The sequence below is a fragment of the Poecilia formosa genome, unplaced genomic scaffold (genome assembly GCF_000485575.1).
Source record: "Poecilia formosa unplaced genomic scaffold, Poecilia_formosa-5.1.2 Scaffold56, whole genome shotgun sequence".
NCBI lineage: Eukaryota > Metazoa > Chordata > Actinopteri > Cyprinodontiformes > Poeciliidae > Poecilia > Poecilia formosa.
In genome coordinates, this window is record NW_006799995.1 from 1,362,159 (window position 1) to 1,382,690 (window position 20,532).

The 20,532-nt window shown below is 40.3% G+C and overlaps 1 protein-coding gene across 1 annotated transcript in view; it reads left to right on the forward strand.

Annotated features, from left to right (window-relative positions):
• Window positions 1-20,532, forward strand: part of LOC103138953 (forkhead box protein J3-like) — an 87,090-nt gene that overhangs the window by 7,199 nt on the left and 59,359 nt on the right. Inside the window, exons 2-3 of the mRNA XM_007553367.2 lie at window positions 8,845-8,980; window positions 9,272-9,753. Coding sequence (XP_007553429.1) covers window positions 9,388-9,753 — 366 coding nt within the window. The 5' untranslated portion in view covers window positions 8,845-8,980; window positions 9,272-9,387. The remainder of the gene's footprint in view (window positions 1-8,844; window positions 8,981-9,271; window positions 9,754-20,532) is intronic.

Consider the following 20,532-nt stretch of genomic DNA (forward strand, 5'->3'; position numbering starts at 1 on the left):
CCTTCAAATAAAGTGTTACCACATTTTGTCATATTACAACCACAAAATCCAATTTATTTCAGTGGGATTTTATGTGACAGTAGAACATGATTGTTATATTGGAGGAAACTGATTTTCTATTAAGCTAAATACAAATACATGCCACATTACAAAATGTACAGATGATGCCAAACTGACTGAATGGAGAGCGTTTGTGAGCATCGGTTTCCAAGTTTGTCCACAGATTCTCAATTAATTGTTGTGTGTTTTGAGAATTTGTCCTGGTAAGCATCATCTATTTCCCCATGTTTAGCTCCGTACGCCTTTCCATACAATCTCAGCAACTTTTGTTTCCCTGCTGAGGTGATGCATCCCAACGGCATGATGCTGCCTCCTTCACCGTGAGGGTTCATGCTGATGTGCAGCATTAGTTATATTATTTTTCTTTTACACAAAACGGAACAGCTGTGTTTTGACCTGGAGGAAATATTCATAGGAAATATTTAGAATACAAATGCACACTGTTCAAATTTTTTATTTAAAATCCTGAAAACTATGTGTCGTCTTTTTCCCATTCGCCCGCTAAATATGAGCCCCTTTGTGTTGGTCTACCGCATAAAATCTCAACCAGCTACATTATGTTTTGTGGCTCAAACATGACAAAATGTGGAAAAGTTTTAGAGGTACTAATACTTTAGCAAGGCACCAATTCCCCAACATAACAGACTCCCGTGTCACCGAGCTCTAAACTGATGAATTTGACGACACATTAGAGCAGGCGTTCTCTCTTTTCAAGTACCTTTAAGTTCCCTGAGTGCTCCCAGTCACTGTGATTTTTGTCATGTCCCCAGGAAAGTACACATAATTTGAATTCTAATGCAGCAAATCCTTTTATCTTGTCAAAATCCTCTTTGATTCAGTTTGCGAAAGCGTCGCTGTGATTTCAAAAAGAAAGATGTGAGAGATAAGATAGGGGGGGATGATCACCTTTAAAGGGCTGCTATTTGGATTGAACTCAGGCACTGCGCTGCCAGCGACAAGAGCTTCCATTGTGAACCCGATGTCCCGCACAGGCAGAGAGCGTTGCACTCTTACTGCTTCATGTTTTAATGAGTAACAATTGTTGGCCAATTTGCATGTAAAACAATGCAATTACAAACAAGCATCAAAAAGCTGTAAAAACTTCTAAAAAATGTAAATTACTCTCTATTATTAAGCGCAACAAAACCCGAGCCATCCCTGCAAGCCTGGGCCTCGAGGTTTAGGATGCTGGCTTCCATTATTTATGCTATTCACAAGCCAAAGCCAAACTTTTTTTTTTGTAGGGTGGTACAGTTGGGTGCTTTAATCTATTTTTGCTGTAAATTAATGAATTTTTAAAGAGGACTAGTCCTCGCTGAATAGGGCTGGGATGTGGGAATGTAGCTTGAGTTGCGGTGGCGCCGCGCTATAGCCTCCTTTAGTGTGTGCAAAGGACGAGTTCACAAACAGCATCCCATCTCTGTCTCTCTTGGGACCTTTCGCTGGGGGAGTTTGCTGAATGTTGCACTCTTATGTATTATTTATGACAAAATATGCCTTTTTAACTCCGCCGTTGTCAGAATCTCAAATTCTGGTAGCTTTCCGCTCCCCCCTCTCCCTCCCACATTTTGGTTGCTGTAAGACTTGCGGGTCGCTAACTCCTACCGCGGCGCGTGTTTTTTTTTTAGGTGTTGCGTTCTGTGTGGGCTTAGCGGGTAAATATTTCATTCTGGGGCTGGTGAGAGTCAGTTACTGATTGAATTCCTTAGATGCCAAATTTTTTAACCTTATCTCAGTAGGATTTTCTGTTATAGCTGAAAGAACCGCGACATTGAATGAAGACGTTGACGGATGAACTTGGTCGACATCAGGCAGCTAATGAAAATTTTCCTTCACCAATAAAATATGAGCCTCTGTATTAATCATCTTTTTATTCCCTTTCAGAGACGGGTTAGCCTGACCAGTCTGTTGAAGGCTGCCGACTTTGAAGTAGTGCCTTGCATTGATGCCTCTCCAGGTTTCGCGTATCAAATGATAATTGCTTAACCTAGCTCCATTTAGTGGCGCGCGAGCAGCCACGCTGGGGGCAGCTGATTTGCCTTGATATCTCATAAATGAACCTTTTCAGGGTTATGTTTTGCCGAAGCAGAAAGTAATTAAGATGTTCAATGTGGCTTTTTGGACCTTTTCCTCTCTCCTTTGAATGGCCCACACTTCTTGACATGTCAGCGCTCAAAATGCCTACAGAGTTTCTTTGACACATTAGCCCTGCTCTTGCCAGAAAGAAGTCCTTTCCAGAAACCCCCTCTGCTCTGCGCGCTCCGGGTGGGTATTTTGTCATTTCTTCATTTTCCACTGAAAATATTTTGATGCCTCTTTCCTTTGGCTCCCCATCCCTCGCCACCACCCTCCCCTTTCTCACCCATCCCCCGTCACTCCATTGAACGTTCGCTATTAAAATGCAGAACTGTAAAGCCCCCTCTCTCAGTCTAAAAGCCTGCTAGCAGCGGGAGACTGTTGGCTGTTAGTGATGCATACAGCTGAGTGAGTGCATAACAGCTACAAAATCTAATGGGTGAATACATTCAATCACACACACGCACACACACACTCAGCTCTTTTAAAGGGACAGTCATCAAAGCGCTATCCACAGCACACAGAGTGGTATATTATAACATTATTTTCAGAGAAGAGGAAAGAACGATTTTTTTTGCTTTTAAATGTCTATATCCTCTTTTCAAAAAAACAAAACAAAAAAAAAATGCGTGTAATTTCTTTTATGAACTCCATCAAGTCAAGCTGGAAAAGTTTACTTCATGTTTCTTTTAGTTTAGTTGATCGTAACCCTCTGAAATCATCATCTTTTACCGTGATCTTAACCTCTACTTATTCCTACTTCTGTGGAACTAATAAAACTATTCACACTGCTCATTTAAATGCATCAGTATAATTGCTACCTAGGCATCCTCCACTCAATATTTCTATGCCTTACCCAGATAAATATGTATGACTTACATTTACGCTTAGGGGTTTTCCTAAAAAGTGAGGCTACAATTAAATCAAGAAGGTTTTTAGCTAGTAAATACTGAAGTTGATTGCTTGCATTATGTACCCAAAGCACATATGCATTTGGTTGCTGCTCTTTATTAAAAGTGCAGTTTTTTAGATAACAAATCCCAAATTTGTGTCACACATTTGAGTCAGAACTATGTAAAACTACATTTTGAATTACAGCTGCAAATCTTTTCGAGTATGTCACAACTAGCTTTGTACATCTAGAGGTGAAAATCTTTTCCCCTTCCTGTTTGCTAAATTAGCTGAAGCTCAGTCACTTTGGATGGAGAACATCTGCGAACAGCATTTTTCACTTTTTACCACAGATTCTCAACTTGATTTAGGCTCTAGGCTTTGACCGGGCCATTCTAAAACAGCTGAGACTTGGGCTTAAACTCGTGCGTCACAAGATGACAATGGCATGAAATTACAATGTTATTGTTGAATTTTATGTTGATATCAGTTGCAATTCACTCGCACTTTCCTCACTTTTCTTTTTTGCTACGACTCCAGCATGAACTGTGGCGCGAGCATCTTGGCCACTAAGATTTGTGTCAGGTGTGGGCGTGACAGGCAGTGAAAGTGAAAGTTTTATTGCATTGCTCCTGAAATGTCACAGCCTACTAAATATTGCATCCAAGAAGTTTTTGTACATGCAGTATTGCACATATTGAAATTACAGTTCAAACTGTGATTTGATGCATTGTGCAGCTCTAAGCTAAACCATTCCATCATACCTTTGGTTGTATGTGTAGGGTTGTTGAAGGGAGTTTAATTTCTTTTTTGCTGTCTTTTAACAGGTTTTCTTCCAGGATTATCCTATATTTAGCTCCATCCATCTTCACTTCAACTCCAAACAGTTTTCTTGGTCTTTGCTGCAGAAAAGAGTCCTAACTGCTGCCACAGCTGTATTTAGCTGTGATTTGTTCATGTTGCACTGTTACCTGACACACAGATAATTTCACATGCGGGCTGAAAACCAAACATGGCTTCTTTGATCTTTCTTTTTTGCTGCTGTTTGGTGAAGATCAGGTTTGTGGAATGGATAGCTAATCCTTGTGCTGTCAACCAGTTCTTTCCAATGAACTTTCTGCAGGTCCTCCAGGAAAACTAAGGCCCTTTTGGCTGTTTTACAGACTTGCCTAGCCTCTCAGTTTAGATGGATGACCAAGTCATCGCAGATTTGCAAATGGGACATACCCTTCCCATTATTCTTATGATAGATTGGGCTTAGAATATTGTTTTATTACCCAAGACGGCTTCAAACTTCCCTGCAATCTTATTCCTGACCTGTCTGAAATGTTCCTTTCGCTCTACTGTTTGTTCACTAACACTCTCCAGGCCTTCACCGAACAACTTTATTTAAACAGAGATGAAATTACATTCAGATAAACTCGATTTATTAGTTGGTCGCCTTGGATTTTATTTAGGGGTATCAGAATTAAGAGCTCTGAAAACAAACACATGTTGCACTGTACAGATTTTTATTTGTAAAATGTGCTACTTTGTGTTACTCTATCACATATAATCTCAAGGTGCATTCAAGTCTGCACCTTGTGTGGAAACTTTTAAAGGGTATTCTAACTTATGCACTGACAAACGACTGCTAGCACCGTTTTGCTTGCCAACACCTTGTGAAGTCTTTGTGGTCTCTTTGTGCTCATGTGGATTTTCTTCAGGCACTCCAGCTTCCTTCCTCAAGTCCAGTTGAGGCTATTTGTTCGTTCTAGATTTTCATCAGGTGTGAGTGCATGTGTGCTCTCATGCTTTGTCCATCTGTGTTGCTTCGTGATTAGTGGGCATACCCTGCCTCCCACCCACTGACTGCTGGAGATGGGTTTCTGTGGATAGATGGGTTTCAGGTAGCATCTATAGATATATTGATTTTAATTGGTTACATAAAAGGAATCATCAATTGATTCTATCAACAAAATCTGTGAAGGTGAAGAAAATCTTCAAGAAAACTATTTATTTATTCATTTATTTATTTATTTTTTACCTATTATCACTTTAAAATTGTATGCTGGCCTTAATAAAGCCAATTCCCTGACAATCCCATACAAAACAAACAAAAGAAAGTCCTCAGCTGTGTTCTCCCTACTGGGAGCCAGAGGTTACAAACCAAGAATTTCTCCTGAAAATCGGCTTCAGTAGTTAAATGAGTCAAGTGTTGGAATTGAGACAGTTTGACTTGGACGAAAACAGTAGCAACTAGGTTACTTTCTTAGGATTGGTTTTTAATGTGACGTGTGAGCAGCACCCTAACTGCAGTGCATACTTCATTAGTCATCTGTCAAAACTAAATAGAGTTGCTGTTGCTCTCTGACATGTCTTCTCTGCAGCGATCATGTTCCTGTATAGAACCGTGCTGATACGAAACCCGACCGATATCAGACATAAAAGGTGTAGCGTTGAGGTTTGCTTAGTCACGGTGGGACCAGTTGTCGGAGTCGACAAGGTAATTGGTTGTGTCTACCCACCCAGCAGGGTCCCTGTACCCATAAGCAAAGTCATATCCCCTTTTTCCTTCGCTGGTCTATGCTATTACTCATCGTCTCAACACCTCAACAGGCTAGCGGTGCGAAGCATCACAATGTGCGACCGCGTAGGCATCCCACGCTCCGCAACTTCTCAACAACAGCAGCAGCGGCAGCACAGCAGGTCGGGGCTTGTGGCAGGCTGATTTGCAGTTCGAGCCTCCTCGTAATGAGAGGAAAATGAGCACTTGTTGTGCTGTGCCTTGTGTGTCACCACCCAAATCCCACCTACCCACCGACATTAAAACCTAAAAAAAAAAAAAAAAAAAAAGAAAGGAAGGCACAGTAATTAAGACGGCTTCTTGGGATTTGGGGAAAAAAAGAAAAAAAGATGTTTGGATATACTTCTTGCATAGTGGAGAGGCCTGAAGGAGAAGAAGCCTTATTGAGTTTTTCTTGGTTCCTTTTTCAGCGTAGTCCCTCTGCCTGACTTGTTTAGCGTTATGATTTCTGCTGCTACACATGTTTTTATTTTATTTATTTTTTTTCCCCCTTCATGTAATTAAAGCAAGATACTTTTCAGATGCTGGGCATTTCCCCTCTTCTTCGTCTTCATCATGTTGGTATATTAGGGCTCTCCGTGGGGAAAGGTGGAACGAAACCAACGTGTTTTATCTTTGTTGGCAGGCTTTTTGAAGCTCTCACACCTTTATCATTTACTGCATGAATAGAGGATGTGTGGGCCATTGGGCTCTTTGTTGTTGAAGGACACATGAAGGTGAGCGCATAGGATTGGGATGAAAGTTAGATGTTGTTTTTTTTTTTCTCATTTTATTATTTTGTGATTTAGATGTTAATTCCATTCCAAGACTGTTAACTCTTTACTGGCCTTAAATTATTATTATATTTTCTTTTACTCGTCAACTCGCTTAAGCTTCAACCGTTTATTGCTTAAACGGTTGAAGTTTAAGCAATAAATTTAGCTCAACAGTGATTAGTTGTTCAACTTGGGTAGATTTTAGCTTGGATTTCCAAATACAAATTTGTGAAATTTGTTACATTGCTAATAAGATTGTTTTAGTTGGATGAAGTTAATTTTTAAAATGAACTAGGAACTTTTATGTTTTACCGTGACTAATTGAACAATTAGGACAAAATACAAGCCAGAAAAAATAACTAAACAATGAGATAAAATTAATCATATAAAGTAAAATATGAATGCAAGTCTGTTCTAAGCCCCGGTAAAGTTTAAGTTTGGAGTTGTGACATCACAGGTATTTTTTTACCAAGTCGTTTCTTGCAACCTATTTCAATACTCCTTTCTGCCACAACATTAATTGCAGTTCAATGCCCTTAGCCAATTATCCAATTAGGTAATAACATTATTTACTGACTTCCAGCAACTTTTAAGGCAGCCAGTTGTTATTTTACTTTGTCAGTTGGCATCATATCCCTTAACAAGCACCTTTACTGTTGCTTTCATAAAATCGAATAGCTTGTCTTTCAAAAAACAAGAGCATACTTTTTCAACGTAATGGCTCAACTTCCTTTATCACTCTCATATTGCTCTGCTCTCTCTCAAAACGTCTTAAAAGAATCTTGCTTACAGAATTGCTAACCCTGATTAGCATGCTTATGGCCTCTTACACAAATATGTTCTTCTTCTGCTTGAACCCTGCACTTCATTATTTTCTCTGCTTGCAGATTTTCTTTGCTCTCTCTTGAAGCAAAGTGGAAATTCTTCCTGGTAACAGTTGCAGTCAAAGAACGAGGGTTTGATTTTTTTATTTTTTTATTTTTTTTGTAACATCACTGTCTTCCTTTTGGTGTGCCTGTAGTGCTCATAAGAGTTCACTCCAGAGGTATCCCTGAGCAGAGAGAGCAGAGCTGAAAGTACAGGGTTTTTTTTTCCCTGAGAGTTTGAGCGAGTGGAGCAGGATTTAAACGGGAGCAGAGGATATCTGTACAACAAGCATATCTGTAAGCAAGAGGTACTTCTTTTGAGTGAGAGAAGACTTTGAGGGTAAGGACATTATAACATGTAAGAAAATAAATCTTGCTCTTGCATTTAAAATGTATGCGTTTAGATTTTTAAAAGAAAAAAAAAATCCCCTGTTATTGTGGCAAAACTTGATACAGAATTCCTGCTCAGAGAAATTTTCCCAACAGCAATTTTCCCTACCAAAATTGCTACGTTTGTTAATATTAAAACCTTTTGAAATATATAGTTTTAATGTTCTCTGCTGGACACAATAAGTGAGGAAATGGCTGAATCAACTAAAACCTTCAGTTAAAGTCTAATGAGGAAGTTTAGGTAGGATTTGTTACCAAAAAGACTGCAAAAGTTGTTCCACGTTCAATTATTGAACATGAAACGACTTGTTTCATTTACAAATTTGTACATTTAAAAATTAATATGTTAGACTTCATTTTGATTGAATTAAATGGGAATTATTTAATATACTGTGAAATTATTTTTACAGCATTAGATGCTGTTGTTCATTGTTACCCACCAAAGTGGGTAACAATGAACTTTTAGTTAAATCAAAGCATTTTCTCTGAAGACCAACTTGGCATTTTCAGTCCAGCCGAGGTAAACTACAGTTCAAAACAATCACGCATGGACAATATTATTTTCTTTTTTTTTAGCTATGACTCACGGCAAAATTATTTGTAAAACCCTTAATAAGGGTTGTTGCTAAGTTTGACTCAGGAAATATTTTTGGGGTGAGTGTTCTGCTTAAAGCTACAATAATAAGAGGCCGAGGGTTATTTAGCATATGTTTTTATTGCATGCGTCTGTCTGACAGGGATCTGAGAGACTGAGTGGGACAGAGAGGTGGGCACGGACTTGTTGGGAGAGAGAGAGAGAGAGAGGCACGTCAAGCAAGAAAATGAAAATGTGTATGTGTGTGAGAGAGAGACGGACGGAGAGAGAGAGGGAGATGTGTGTTGGTGTGTTAGACAGAGGAAAGGGGACGAGCCTTTCAGCTCCTCCGGAGGGTTGGAATTCCTCCTGAGCTGCCCCCCACTCCGCCATCCCCCTTTGGCAGACACTTGTGAAAACAATTCCCCAGCTTTTAGTCACTGTGCAGATCCAATTGCTGTTTCCACCTTGGATGGGATGGACTTTAAGCCAATCCAGACAGACACAACACAGAGGGGAAGAGGGAGAGAGAGAGAGAGGAGGTTTTAATCAGGCTGGACAGATGCCGAGGCCAGTTGAACGGTTGTGCGATATTAATATCTTATGAGAGCCGTCTGGCAGCGCAAGCTCACCGTCTTGTGTGGTTTTTGTGTTTGTACATTGCAGCCGCAGCAGCATCAGCCGCCGTCACGGTCGCCAGATGAAGATTTTGTGAACATGCACAAGGGGAGGACTTTACCTTTCAGAGCGCTGACTTCCCCAGATGCTTTGGCCAAAAGAAAGATGGAAGGAAATGGGAAGAGTAAGAAACTTATCTCATTCCAAGCCCCCGAACTACTGTGCTACTTAATGTATAATTAATGGAAACAATATGATAAACAGTTTTTAATATCCCTCTCTCACATATTTATGTGCGGTGCTGAAGGCGAAGTGATGAAAGTGCCAAAATATTTTGTTTTCTGTTATACAAAGCTAGACCCAATGTGGAAAATAATGTACAAGTTGACATCCATGTGTCTCTGCCAAGTCTGCTTTCTGCTCCAGCTAAGGAAGATGAATAGGCATAGTAAATAAACCTCCTGTTCTTCCCTAGGCTTGAGCCAAGACTGCAGCACGGAACCCATTCAGTGAGCCCGCAGAAGATCCCTCCGTACGCCACGTCGCCGAAGCCCCTCTCCTTCTTTTTCTTGACCCGGAGCATCGAGCACCATGACCTCTGAGCTGGAGAGCAGCCTCACGTCCATGGACTGGCTTCCTCAGCTCGGCATGAGGGCAGCCATCCAGAAGGCAGACATGGGACACCACCACAGTCACCTTGGGCATCTCCACCACCACCACCACATGCACCATCCCGGGCACGGCCTGGGGAAGAAGATCGTGCATCTGGATCCAGGAACCACACTGGACCAAGAGGAAGCGGCGCAGCACAGAGACGGCAAACCCCCCTACAGCTACGCCAGCCTCATCACCTTCGCCATCAACGGCTCTCCGCGGAAACGGATGACGCTCAGTGAGATCTACCAGTGGATCTGCGACAACTTTCCTTACTACAGAGAGGCAGGCAGCGGCTGGAAGGTAAGAGAGGGCAAGAGGGGCAACTCCACATTTAGATTTTTTTTATTTGTTTGTCTGAGTATAATATACTAATATAGCAACCATAACACTGATCATCAACTCCTATGAAGGCAATCATCCGAGTCATCTGAATATTGCTGAGTGGTGCTTTTCAGGATGTGCTGAACTTTGAATTATAGTTTTGCTTCACAATATTGTTTATGAAAGTTTGCAATGCTCTGCTGATGTTGTGTAGCTCTGAGTTTTCTAATATCCGTGTAGGTTATGCTGCAATGAGTCTTGACCTGTTTGCACGCTCTCTCTCTCTCTCGCTCTCTCTCTCTATCTCTCTCTCTCTCTCTCTCTCTCTCTCTCTATCTCTATCTCTCTCTATATCTCTCTCTTCTCAGTGTTTTTGAAAAAAAAATAAGAGTCTCTATAGTCTGTGGCATTCCAGTCTAAAACTCTTGTACCAGCAGGGGGCACTAATGTCTATATTGCCCCATTGAAAAGCAACTGTCCTTCTCACTTGCAGCACTGCTGAAAACATGAAAGTACTCAGCATGGCTAAAGTAGTACTCAGCTAAAGTTCTACCAAAAGAATATTTCTGCTTGTTCTCTTTGACATTGTTTACCTTTTCCATCTTGAAAAAACACAATATAAAATAAAACTACATCCTTGGGGTTCTTAGTGAAAGTGTTGGTTAGCGTGTTTTTTTTAGAGTTGGCCAGTACATCATAGTTTCCAACAATCTCATGATATTCAGTTCATTTGTAGGGAAACTGTGTTTTAAAGGATCTTTATTTTGCAGATTATATGTGACTATTCTTTCCTCCTTCTCTGGTTTTGTCACATTTGGTTGTGCCTGTTCTGTGTGTTTTTTCACACTTCCATTAATACCTTTGTAGAGTGTATTTGGTGTATTATTCTATACCCGATTGCTCCTAAAGTTTCAGTCTGGACATTTGTATTTTTGTCTTCTTCTTCACACTTTTACTGATGGTCTAATCACGAGCTAACCTATCTAAATATTGCTTTGATCTTGGCACCCACTGTCTTTCTCCATAAGAGGCAGTACTTACAGCTTGTGGTTTTCATCTCATTGCCAAATCTCTAAGATCACCGTTACTGTTATGTATGTGACCCTATGGTTCTCTTTGATGTTCTCGGCCGGAAAAACCTTGCAGCCCTGCACAGCATTCCTGCAGCTCCTAACAGCCTTAGAAGAACAAAATCCATTTCTGCAGCTTGAAGGTCTAAAACGTTCCCAAAAACGCTGAAAACTAAGGTCCGTTTGCTTGTTTCACATTTCTCTCAAATGTTGATGTTTTATATACCATAAATATGAAATATAGTAGGAGTTGAATTATTTTAATTCCACTTTAACATTTCCCGTTTTTTTTTTTTTATTTGCTAACATTTAAGCATGTCTGACTCAACAAGAGGATTTAATATTGGCTACCGATTGCATCATATCCTATGAAACTCATACTGATGGTGCTCGGGGTGCCACGCACCGACTGATCCCGCTGTTGCCTTAAACAGCACGGAAACCTTTTAGTGAACTGAGAATGATTGACAGGTGCATTTTGTCTCATTCAGGGGACATTATTAAATCCTTATGCAAATGTAGCAATGCAAATCCTGGCTAATACGAGCAGAAAGGTGCCGCTGTTATTGGAGACAAATGAATAGATCCCCGTGGTTGTGTCTTGGGGATTCTGTGGCTTATTAGTGAAGAAGGGGATGGATATAGTCCTTCGACTGATGCACTGAAAAGGCTGTCTGCAAACTATGAACCAATTCATCTCCCTGAGAGTGGGAGCGTTTTTCCTCTTCTCTCATTATTTCTCTTCCCTTTCACTTTCCATCTTCATCTCCTGAGCGCTTGCACTCCACCAAACCTCCTCCCCTCCTCCTCCTCCTCCCTCAGCCCTCCCCGTCAGTCACTCCTCTCGTCTCTTCTTCTCTTTTGCGTTCACAAACTCGTGTTTGTTCCCTGTCTGTAATCTTGAACGCACCGTTCCCTGAACATAGACGCATGCCAGAAACGGAGACAAAAAGGTTATGATCCAAGCCCGGGCTTTTTGCTGGCAGAGTTCCTTCACCTGCACATTCAATCAATTAGATTTTCTTTTTTTTTGTCTCCAGAGAGGTGATAAAGGTTACCAAGACAATTTTTGGCTTTTTCTTTCCGCTGCTCATGAATGCATTCTGCTGTTGGTTGTACTGGAGCGCCAGCATATTATTGTACCCCATAATTACAGCATGATATGTATTGATTGTGTATGTGTGTGACTGAATCCTGTTAAGATCATTAACACACCGGTGGCACTGAGATATTCTTCTCGGTCTGGCATTGCAGAGCTATGCCGCTTTTTAATAAGCCTGGTACAATACTTACAATCTATTGAATAAATCAGAAAAGCAGCAGGGCAAACATTTTGACTTTTTTTTTTTTTTCTTTTTTTAGATTCTAATAAATAATTAAAAAGTTTGACATTCATCTGTAAAAAGCAAATCTTTGGCTTGTCCTCGAACTTGTCTTTTAGAAACTTCAAGTGCCTTCAATATCTGTCACATTTGCTCATGTTAAAGCCACACATTTCATTGCATTTCATGAGAAAAGAAAACGATACATGGCTTTCATTTTTTTATTCTCAGACAAAAATCTGAAAGGTGTGGCATGCATTTGCTTTACTATAGTCAAAGGGGGCTGAATAAAGTCCAGTGAAACCAGTTGTCTATAGAATTTACTCAAATTAATGAATACTAGAAGGACAAGGTGTTGCTTCGGTCAGACGAGGTTAAAATTGAACTATTGGGCCTGCAAACAAAATATGTGTGGCAGAAAACTTAACACTGCACGTCATCCAGAAGACTCTATCCCTGCTGTAAAACACAGTGATGACAGCATCATGCTGAGGTATGCTTTTCTTTGGCAGGGAAAGAGTTGATAGAAAGATGAAGTAGAGATTCACTCACTACAGCTGGGGCTGCAAAACAATGGTACAGATCAAAGCGTTTTTGCGCGTCGGAATGACTTGGTGAAAGTCCAGACCTAAATTCATCTGTGAATCTGATCAGATCATTATTTATAGAAATGGTTGAGATCCACAAATAATTTTTCTTCCACTTTCTATTTGTGCAGCTCTACGTTATTCTGCCGCATAAACCAGGTGCATCAAACTCATCTTCGTTTTGGGCCGTATCAAAAATCTGAATGTTCTTAAAAGAGCCGGTTGTCCCAGAATGAATTGACAAAACCCATTAAATTTCTAAAATATCAATAAATAGCTATTTCAGCATTCACTAAGCGTTTCTTAAAATTAAATACTATTGAACATCTTTTCACACTGATCAGTCCATCCAGGATTCTGTGATTAATTTAGAAATATTTGGAAATAATTTTTACAAAATTTGCACCGTGTGATGTTAAATGTGGCTTTTTATTATTCGCCGTATCGATCACAGACTATAACTTGACATCAGGGCGGCAGTCACTGAAACCCAATGTTTTTTGGCCAAATTTGAGAGAAAAAATGTCAGTAAAATCTGAAAAATGTTGGGATCTGTTGAATTTATGTGAATTGTGTGCATTTTTGAAAAACTGGAGGGAGTTCTTGTTGTAATATGGAGTCTAGAGGGGCCACATGACATTTGGGCCCCCAGGCCCTCAGTTTGACACGTGTGGCATAAAAACCCACCTGGATTTGGAAGTTGTAACCAAACCTAATGTAAACAAACTGAATGTGTCTGAATAGCTTCTGAAGCTTCTCTTAAGCATAACTCAAAGTACATTATTTTGAGTGAGGTTAACGTATTAGTTTGTACAGAAAGGCTTTAGACCATTGCTTTCTGGCTGACCTAACCCATCACAGCAGGGCTTGTTTTGTGTCGGCCGTCACAGGGAACGTTACATAAGCCCGGCTCATTCCGGTTAAGGTGATTGCTGTCTGCTGCACACAGTGGGATCCAGACTCAAAGATTGTCTTATTGACAGATTCTACAGATATTGTTGGTTGACAATATCAACCAACAAGTGTGTGAAGTGCACACTTTTTTTTTTCTTCTTCTTCTTCTGAATTTAGACTTGAGGCAAACTCTCATGCTTTCAGGAAACACTTTGCATATACGATGCGTCCGGATTGTCTTGTCTCCGTTCGCCTGCCGCCGCGTGTGCACGTACGCTCACACACACGAACCGGTGGACCCAGAGAGAGAGAGACTCCCGCTCAGGTAGGCAGAGTACGTGTGCAGTCTGCAGATTACACGCAGGGAGCTCGGCAGGAGATGAGATGGGAGGAGGAAGAGAGGTGTATGTGTGTGTGTGTGTTGGGGGGGTTTGCTGTTGGAGAGCAGCGGAGAGGTTTACTACCCAGTACACGCACTCCGTCTGCTCTGTATGATAATGTGAGAGTGCAGGAATGGCAGAGTTTAAACCAGGACAACATGCATGCACCAACTCCACCACACGAACGCGTACGACTGCCGTGTTGAACGGGTTGAATTTACCCACACGGTCTCACTTTCAGATGTATCAAAAGTGAAAGCAAATGTCTTTCTCTTATACTTGTTCAGCCTCTCAAGGTCACGAGAGTTTTGGGTTCTTTGGCAAGAGAAAATGAATATGGAGAGAACTCTTATTTTCTTTTTTTTCATCTGAGAAGTATTGACGAGAAGCTTCAGCTCGAGCGTGCATGCATAAACGATTTGCTTTTGGACCTTGTTGAATCTTCTTAAAACATCTAGCGTTACAAGCATGCGTACCATTTTTTTTTTCCATTTATTTTTCCAATGTTTTCCTTAAAACATGGGAGTGAGCTGGAAGAGGGCTATGACTGGAAACGGCGTTGCATCAGAATGCGTCATACCGGTGTTATTTAGTATCTCTGGAATGTTTTTATCTCCCCCATGTTATCTCTACCAGCCTCGCTCTCACTCCCCTGCTTTTGTGCTCGAACATGTCCTGCCCCCACTGCCCCCAACCCTCCTCTTAAAAAACCCCCAAACATCCCTATCTGGTCCACGTGTCGGTCCACTCTCGAGGCCACCTTGACTACAGCTTATAATGAGCACACAGTGGGACACCAACGTCCACTGCAGGTTTCCCATTTTCTGTCTTTGTCCTTTTGCCGCCAGCTTGTAGGGGTGAGGCATCGGAAAATAAAATAATGTCCTGCAATTTAAATTTTGTTTTATTCTTCTATGAATAAGTGGAGGGTTTTACTTCAACATTTTATTGAGACTGTATTATGTCAAACTATAAGTTTTGAGGTTTACGTTATTCATCCTGTGTTTTTTTTTTTTTTTAAGTATTTTCAATATAATTTAGCTTCCTTTATCAGAGGCACCCTTTTCTATCCTCACCACTGTCACCAGATTTCAAAACGTAGATATATTTTGGCCTAGATTTCAAACTGTTGGCTTCTGCTGTCGGTCTGTTAGGTGTATGGCTGGTTGAAAGCATACAAGATTTTACACATTTAAGAAACAAGACATTTTTATTTTCTGGGATTTTTATACAGCTTGAGCTACCTGTCGGAGTTGATCGGTCACATTTTTTTCTTGTTTAGTTCAATAACAGACTAAAAGTTTACTCTAACCATTTACCTTTAATCTCCATTTAGAAAGCTGATGATGTTGTTTAGTTTATGCAGCAAAGTTCCCTTTGGAAATGGACTGAAAGACCAAGAAGAGGGAGATCAGTAGATAATGTGGAGTTTAAAACAACAAATGATTAGCTGGTGTCCGTCTATTGTGCTGGCTTTTACAGCAAGTAAAGGACAACTACAAAGAGATTAAAACTTTTTCAGAAATATTTTCATGACTATCAATATTTGCATTAAAAATAAGGTCCCAGTTGGGAAACTGTAAATCGTATTGCCCTTCTGTGATTTGGGGCCGCCTGTTTTAAAGTGGTTGGTGGGAAACATGACAGCAGAACTCCTTCGTGATTTCCACCTGAGGCCGCGGTTAGCTTTCTAAACGGTCAACTTTCTAAATGACGAATTGCTTTTTCTACCCAGATTTTTAAATATGAATATGTCGGGGACAGTAATTTATATCCTGGGTTGTTTACCTGAACTGATGAGATGCTCACAGATAATACATGGACGAGTGATTTATCAAAGCGTGTGTAAAGATTTCTCAAACTGCCCACTGAAATGGTGGTGTGAATGAAACATTTTAAATTAATTAAAAAAATTAAAAAAAATAATTTCTCAATTATACTGATCATAATTTAAACTCTGAATGCATGCAAGCATGTAGTACTTTAGAAAACAAAGATACATATTTATATATTTAACAAATCAAGGCAACTAAAGTGGTTGATCATAAAAGTTAGCCGTGTTTAACAAAAAAGATAAATTGGATAGTTGTGGATCTTCCGTTTATCCTGTCCTTCCTGATATGCAATGTCTCTTCTGTAATTTCCTTTCCGCTGTGTCGCCTTGTGTTGTTATACAGGATGACAGGAAAATGAGGCAGTAATATGGGCCCCGTTCACTGCAAGACTCTGTTTCTGTTGGGTTGTGCTTAAAAGCAAGAGGAATAAAAGCTCTTGAAGTCTGCAATGTAGGTGCTATTCACATAGTTTGAACAAAAAAAAAGGCAGTTCTTCTTTATTCTTTTCTAAATCTGATTAAATTCTGACCACAGATTATGTTGGGTTCATGTTGTGATGCATTTTTCAGAAAATCAACTGAGTTGAATGATGAAAATGATGCTGATAATCTGAAAGCTTAAAAAGACATTGAGATGTTTAAATTGTAATTTCCATATGTGGGTATGACGATGTCTGGAACTTGATATCAGTATTCTGCAAGTCATCTAAGAAGTAGTGAAGAGTGCCACTCCTGTTCCTTTTTCTAATTGTCTTGTTTCCTGATTCCTGTCTTTTGAGTCCTTCCTTCCTTTTTCCTTTATTTAGTCTTTTCTCCCATTCTTCTTTCTCTCTTTGCCTTTTTTGTTGTGGTGTCATTCTTTCTGTCCTTTGTTTTATTTATATTTCCTTTTCTCTATCCTTCATTCACTGATTCCTTTCCTTCTTCCTTCCCGCTCCCCTCTTTCTTTCTTGTTCTCAAATGTTGTCCTTCATTTCATTTCATTAATTTGATCCTTCCTTTATTCTTTCATTTGTTCTCTTTGTTGATTCTTTCCTTACTTGCATCCATCTTATTTCCTTCCATTGCTTTTCTTATTGTGCCCTCCTTCCTTGTTTCACTTCTCCCTTCCTTTCTTTTGGTTTCCTTCTATCCATGTTTCCTTTCTTGTAGCTTGCTTGCCTAGTTCTCCTATTTACTTCACTTCACCCTTTCTTCATCCCTTCCTTTCTAGTGTCCAAATGTTGCATTTCATCTTCCTTCCTACCTAACTTCATTGCATCCTGTCTTGTGGCCTCCATCCATTCCTCCTTCTTCGTTTCCTTCTTACTGCTGCATGTGAGCTTCCTTCCTTGCTTCCCCTCCTTCATCCTTTGTGTCCTCCTTTCTTGTATTAGCCTGCTGTTGAGATAAATTCATAGTGAAATTTACGACTTCATCTTTATGAAGGAATAGTTAGGGATTTTAGACCAAAAGGACATGTGAACCATGTATGCAGCACTTACAAAACACAGTCCAGACTTGTGCAGTCGGTGCTGACTAAATCGGTCTCTCTGAAACCCCGAGGCTTCAGGCAGCCTCTCATGCAGCCAAGCTAATTGCGTGCAAATTAGTAAAGCCTAATGTGAGGCTGTGAAGGGCAGCCGTGCCACCGAGGCCTTTGCCCTTTGGCTGACCACTGCATATGACAGACAATCACCTGATATGAATCATTACTAGGCAATTTATTCAGGGTCACCACCCTTACTGCTACATGTGAGCTCTACAGCTGAGAGCCTCGGCAGTCAACACTTTGCGTATGCTTCATTTCCATCACCTGTTTTGATCATTTTGGTTTAATACAAAGGTGCGTAAGGCCACACCAACGCACATCTGTCCACATGTGGAAGAGAATGTATTAATATTAGAGGTGGAGTGAAACATGAGATGACACGATGGACAATAGTTGGTTCACGATGAGACTTTAGGAATCATTTTTTGAAAAACCAAGAAACTCAATTTTATTGTTTTTCGCATATAAAATTGAGCTTTCATAAAAGTGTCTAGAAAAGCCCCCCAGTAACAATCAGTGTAGAACAGTTCAGTCAATGTTTCACATCTCTAAAATGCCTCCTGATTTATTATTAATAATAATAATAATAAAAATAAAAAAAGCAATGAGCATTGCATATTCGCGCTGCTGGATTGTAACCATGTTGGAAACTTCACTTTAAAATGCAAAAAGACGAAATTGGAGCACAAGGTAAAAGACATAGTAAGCAGTTTATTGAAACCGACGTTTAAACTGAAACATCAGCTCATTAGTTAAAACAAAAACTTTAAACAGAACTAGAGGTATCAAAGAAAGTACTAGTATGGTTTAGGCCCATTCAGAAGTTAGTTCAGTCGTTCTTGACGCGAGTGTTGCAGTCATTGCTCGATGTGTTGAAGATGGCTTCATGAAGGACATCCACGGTCTGGATCTGGCATCTGCTTTTCTAAACGTCTCTTTCAGTCTAGTTTCAAATGTTTTGTTTCTAATGTGATTTAGATCAGGGGAACATGGAGGAGTTTTGAAAACAGGGATGTTGGTTCCCCTGGAAGAAGTCCTTTGTAAGATGAACTGTGTCGCCCCTTCTGACAAAAGACTCAATAACCACTGCACAGCCCAGGGCTTTCAATCATAAAGGGTTTTCAGTCATAAAGGGCTGCCCACTGCAGCATCTCCACATAGCCAGCAGTAGCTTCACTTCCCTGCACAACCTGAAGATCCATCGTTCCACTGAAGGAAAAAGTTCTTGTGACATCCTCTTACCCTTTCAGTAACAACGGAAACCATCAATACACATTTTTCTCAGACTTTCCCTTAATCTTTTATTGATTACCTATGGTTATCGGAGCTGCTGTCATTATCAGTAAGAGCCTTAATTTGGGTCAAGGATCGGTCTGTGTCTTCACGGACACACAGTTGGATGCTCTGGCTGAGCACAGGTGAAATTTAGTGGCTCGTGAACTTGGCTTTTGTGTCTTGACCCCCAGAGGACCCGTTCAAATTTCACAATTACAGTCTTGCATGGGCAGAGCTGGAGTGCCGTGAAAGGCTTGTGCAGCTCAACAGTCCTGCCAAAGACGGAAAACATTTGGACGTTACGATCAGCGGGTCAAGCTGGTGTGAATGCTGCCCTGTGGATGGATTTGGACTTTTAAGGCTAATGTTCTTAAAGCTTTCATTAGCTGATTAACTACTTGTATGGGAGTTCACTTGTACAAAGTAAAATCAATTTTACATTTAAAAATATATCAACACACAGGAGTCAGAAGGTTGGCGAATTCAGTACTCTTCCCTCTCTTTCTGCCATACATGAATAAGTAAACAATATTTCAAATATAATGTTTTGAACTCCAGCGTTCAGAAACATTCCTCAGTCAAAGGTTTGCTTGACAATAGATGATAAAACTGCTCACTTTCTCTCAGCAGCAAACTTGCCTTTGATGATTACAGAGGTCGCAGACATTGAAAAACACATAGCGAACCCTTCCCCGTCACACCTCTGAGGTTTCACCGATTAACACGCCCAGCTCCACCAGATGTTACCATTTAAATATGATAATGCAAGAGCGCAAGCCTAACATTGTCCTATGAGAGAACCTCAGATGACATGCATGTGGTCTGCTTTATAACAAGCAGAGGGAGCGCTCCGTTTGAAGCAGTCCCTGGTCTGTCTCAGACTACTCTACGCTGTCCCTTCAGTAGATGCGCCTCTGCTTCTTCTCCTGCTGCCTGCACGGCCNTTTTTTTAGATTCTAATAAATAATTAAAAAGTTTGACATTCATCTGTAAAAAGCAAATCTTTGGCTTGTCCTCAAACTTGTCTTTTAGAAACTTCAAGTGCCTTCAATATCTGTCACATTTGCTCATGTTAAAGCCACACATTTCATTGCATTTCATGAGAAAAGAAAACGATACATGGCTTTCAATTTTTTATTCTCAGACAAAAATCTGAAAGGTGTGGCATGCATTTGCTTTACTATAGTCAAAGGGGGCTGAATAAAGTCCAGTGAAACCAGTTGTCTATAGAATTTACTCAAATTAATGAATACTAGAAGGACAAGGTGTTGCTTCGGTCAGACGAGGTTAAAATTGAACTATTGGGCCTGCAAACAAAATATGTGTGGCAGAAAACTTAACACTGCACGTCATCCAGAAGACTCTATCCCTGCTGTAAAACACAGTGATGACAGCATCATGCTGAGGTATGCTTTTCTTTGGCAGGGAAAGAGTTGATAGAAAGATAAAGTAGAGATTCACTCACTACAGCTGGGGCTGCAAAACAATGGTACAGATCAAAGCGTTTTTGCGCGTCGGCATGACTTGGTGAAAGTCCAGACCTAAATTCATCTGTGAATCTGATCAGATCATTATTTATAGAAATTGTTGAGATCCACAAATAATTTTTCTTCCACTTTCTATTTGTGCAGCTCTACGTTGGTCTGCCTCATAAACCAGGTGCATCAAACTCATCTTCGTTTTGGGCCGTATCAAAAATCTGAATGTTCTTAAAAGAGCCGGTTGTCCCAGAATGAATTGACAAAACCCATTAAATTTCTAAAATATCAATAAATAGCTATTTCAGCATTCACTAAGCGTTTCTTAAAATTAAATACTATTGAACATCTTTTCGCACTGATCAGTCCATCCAGGATTCTGTGATT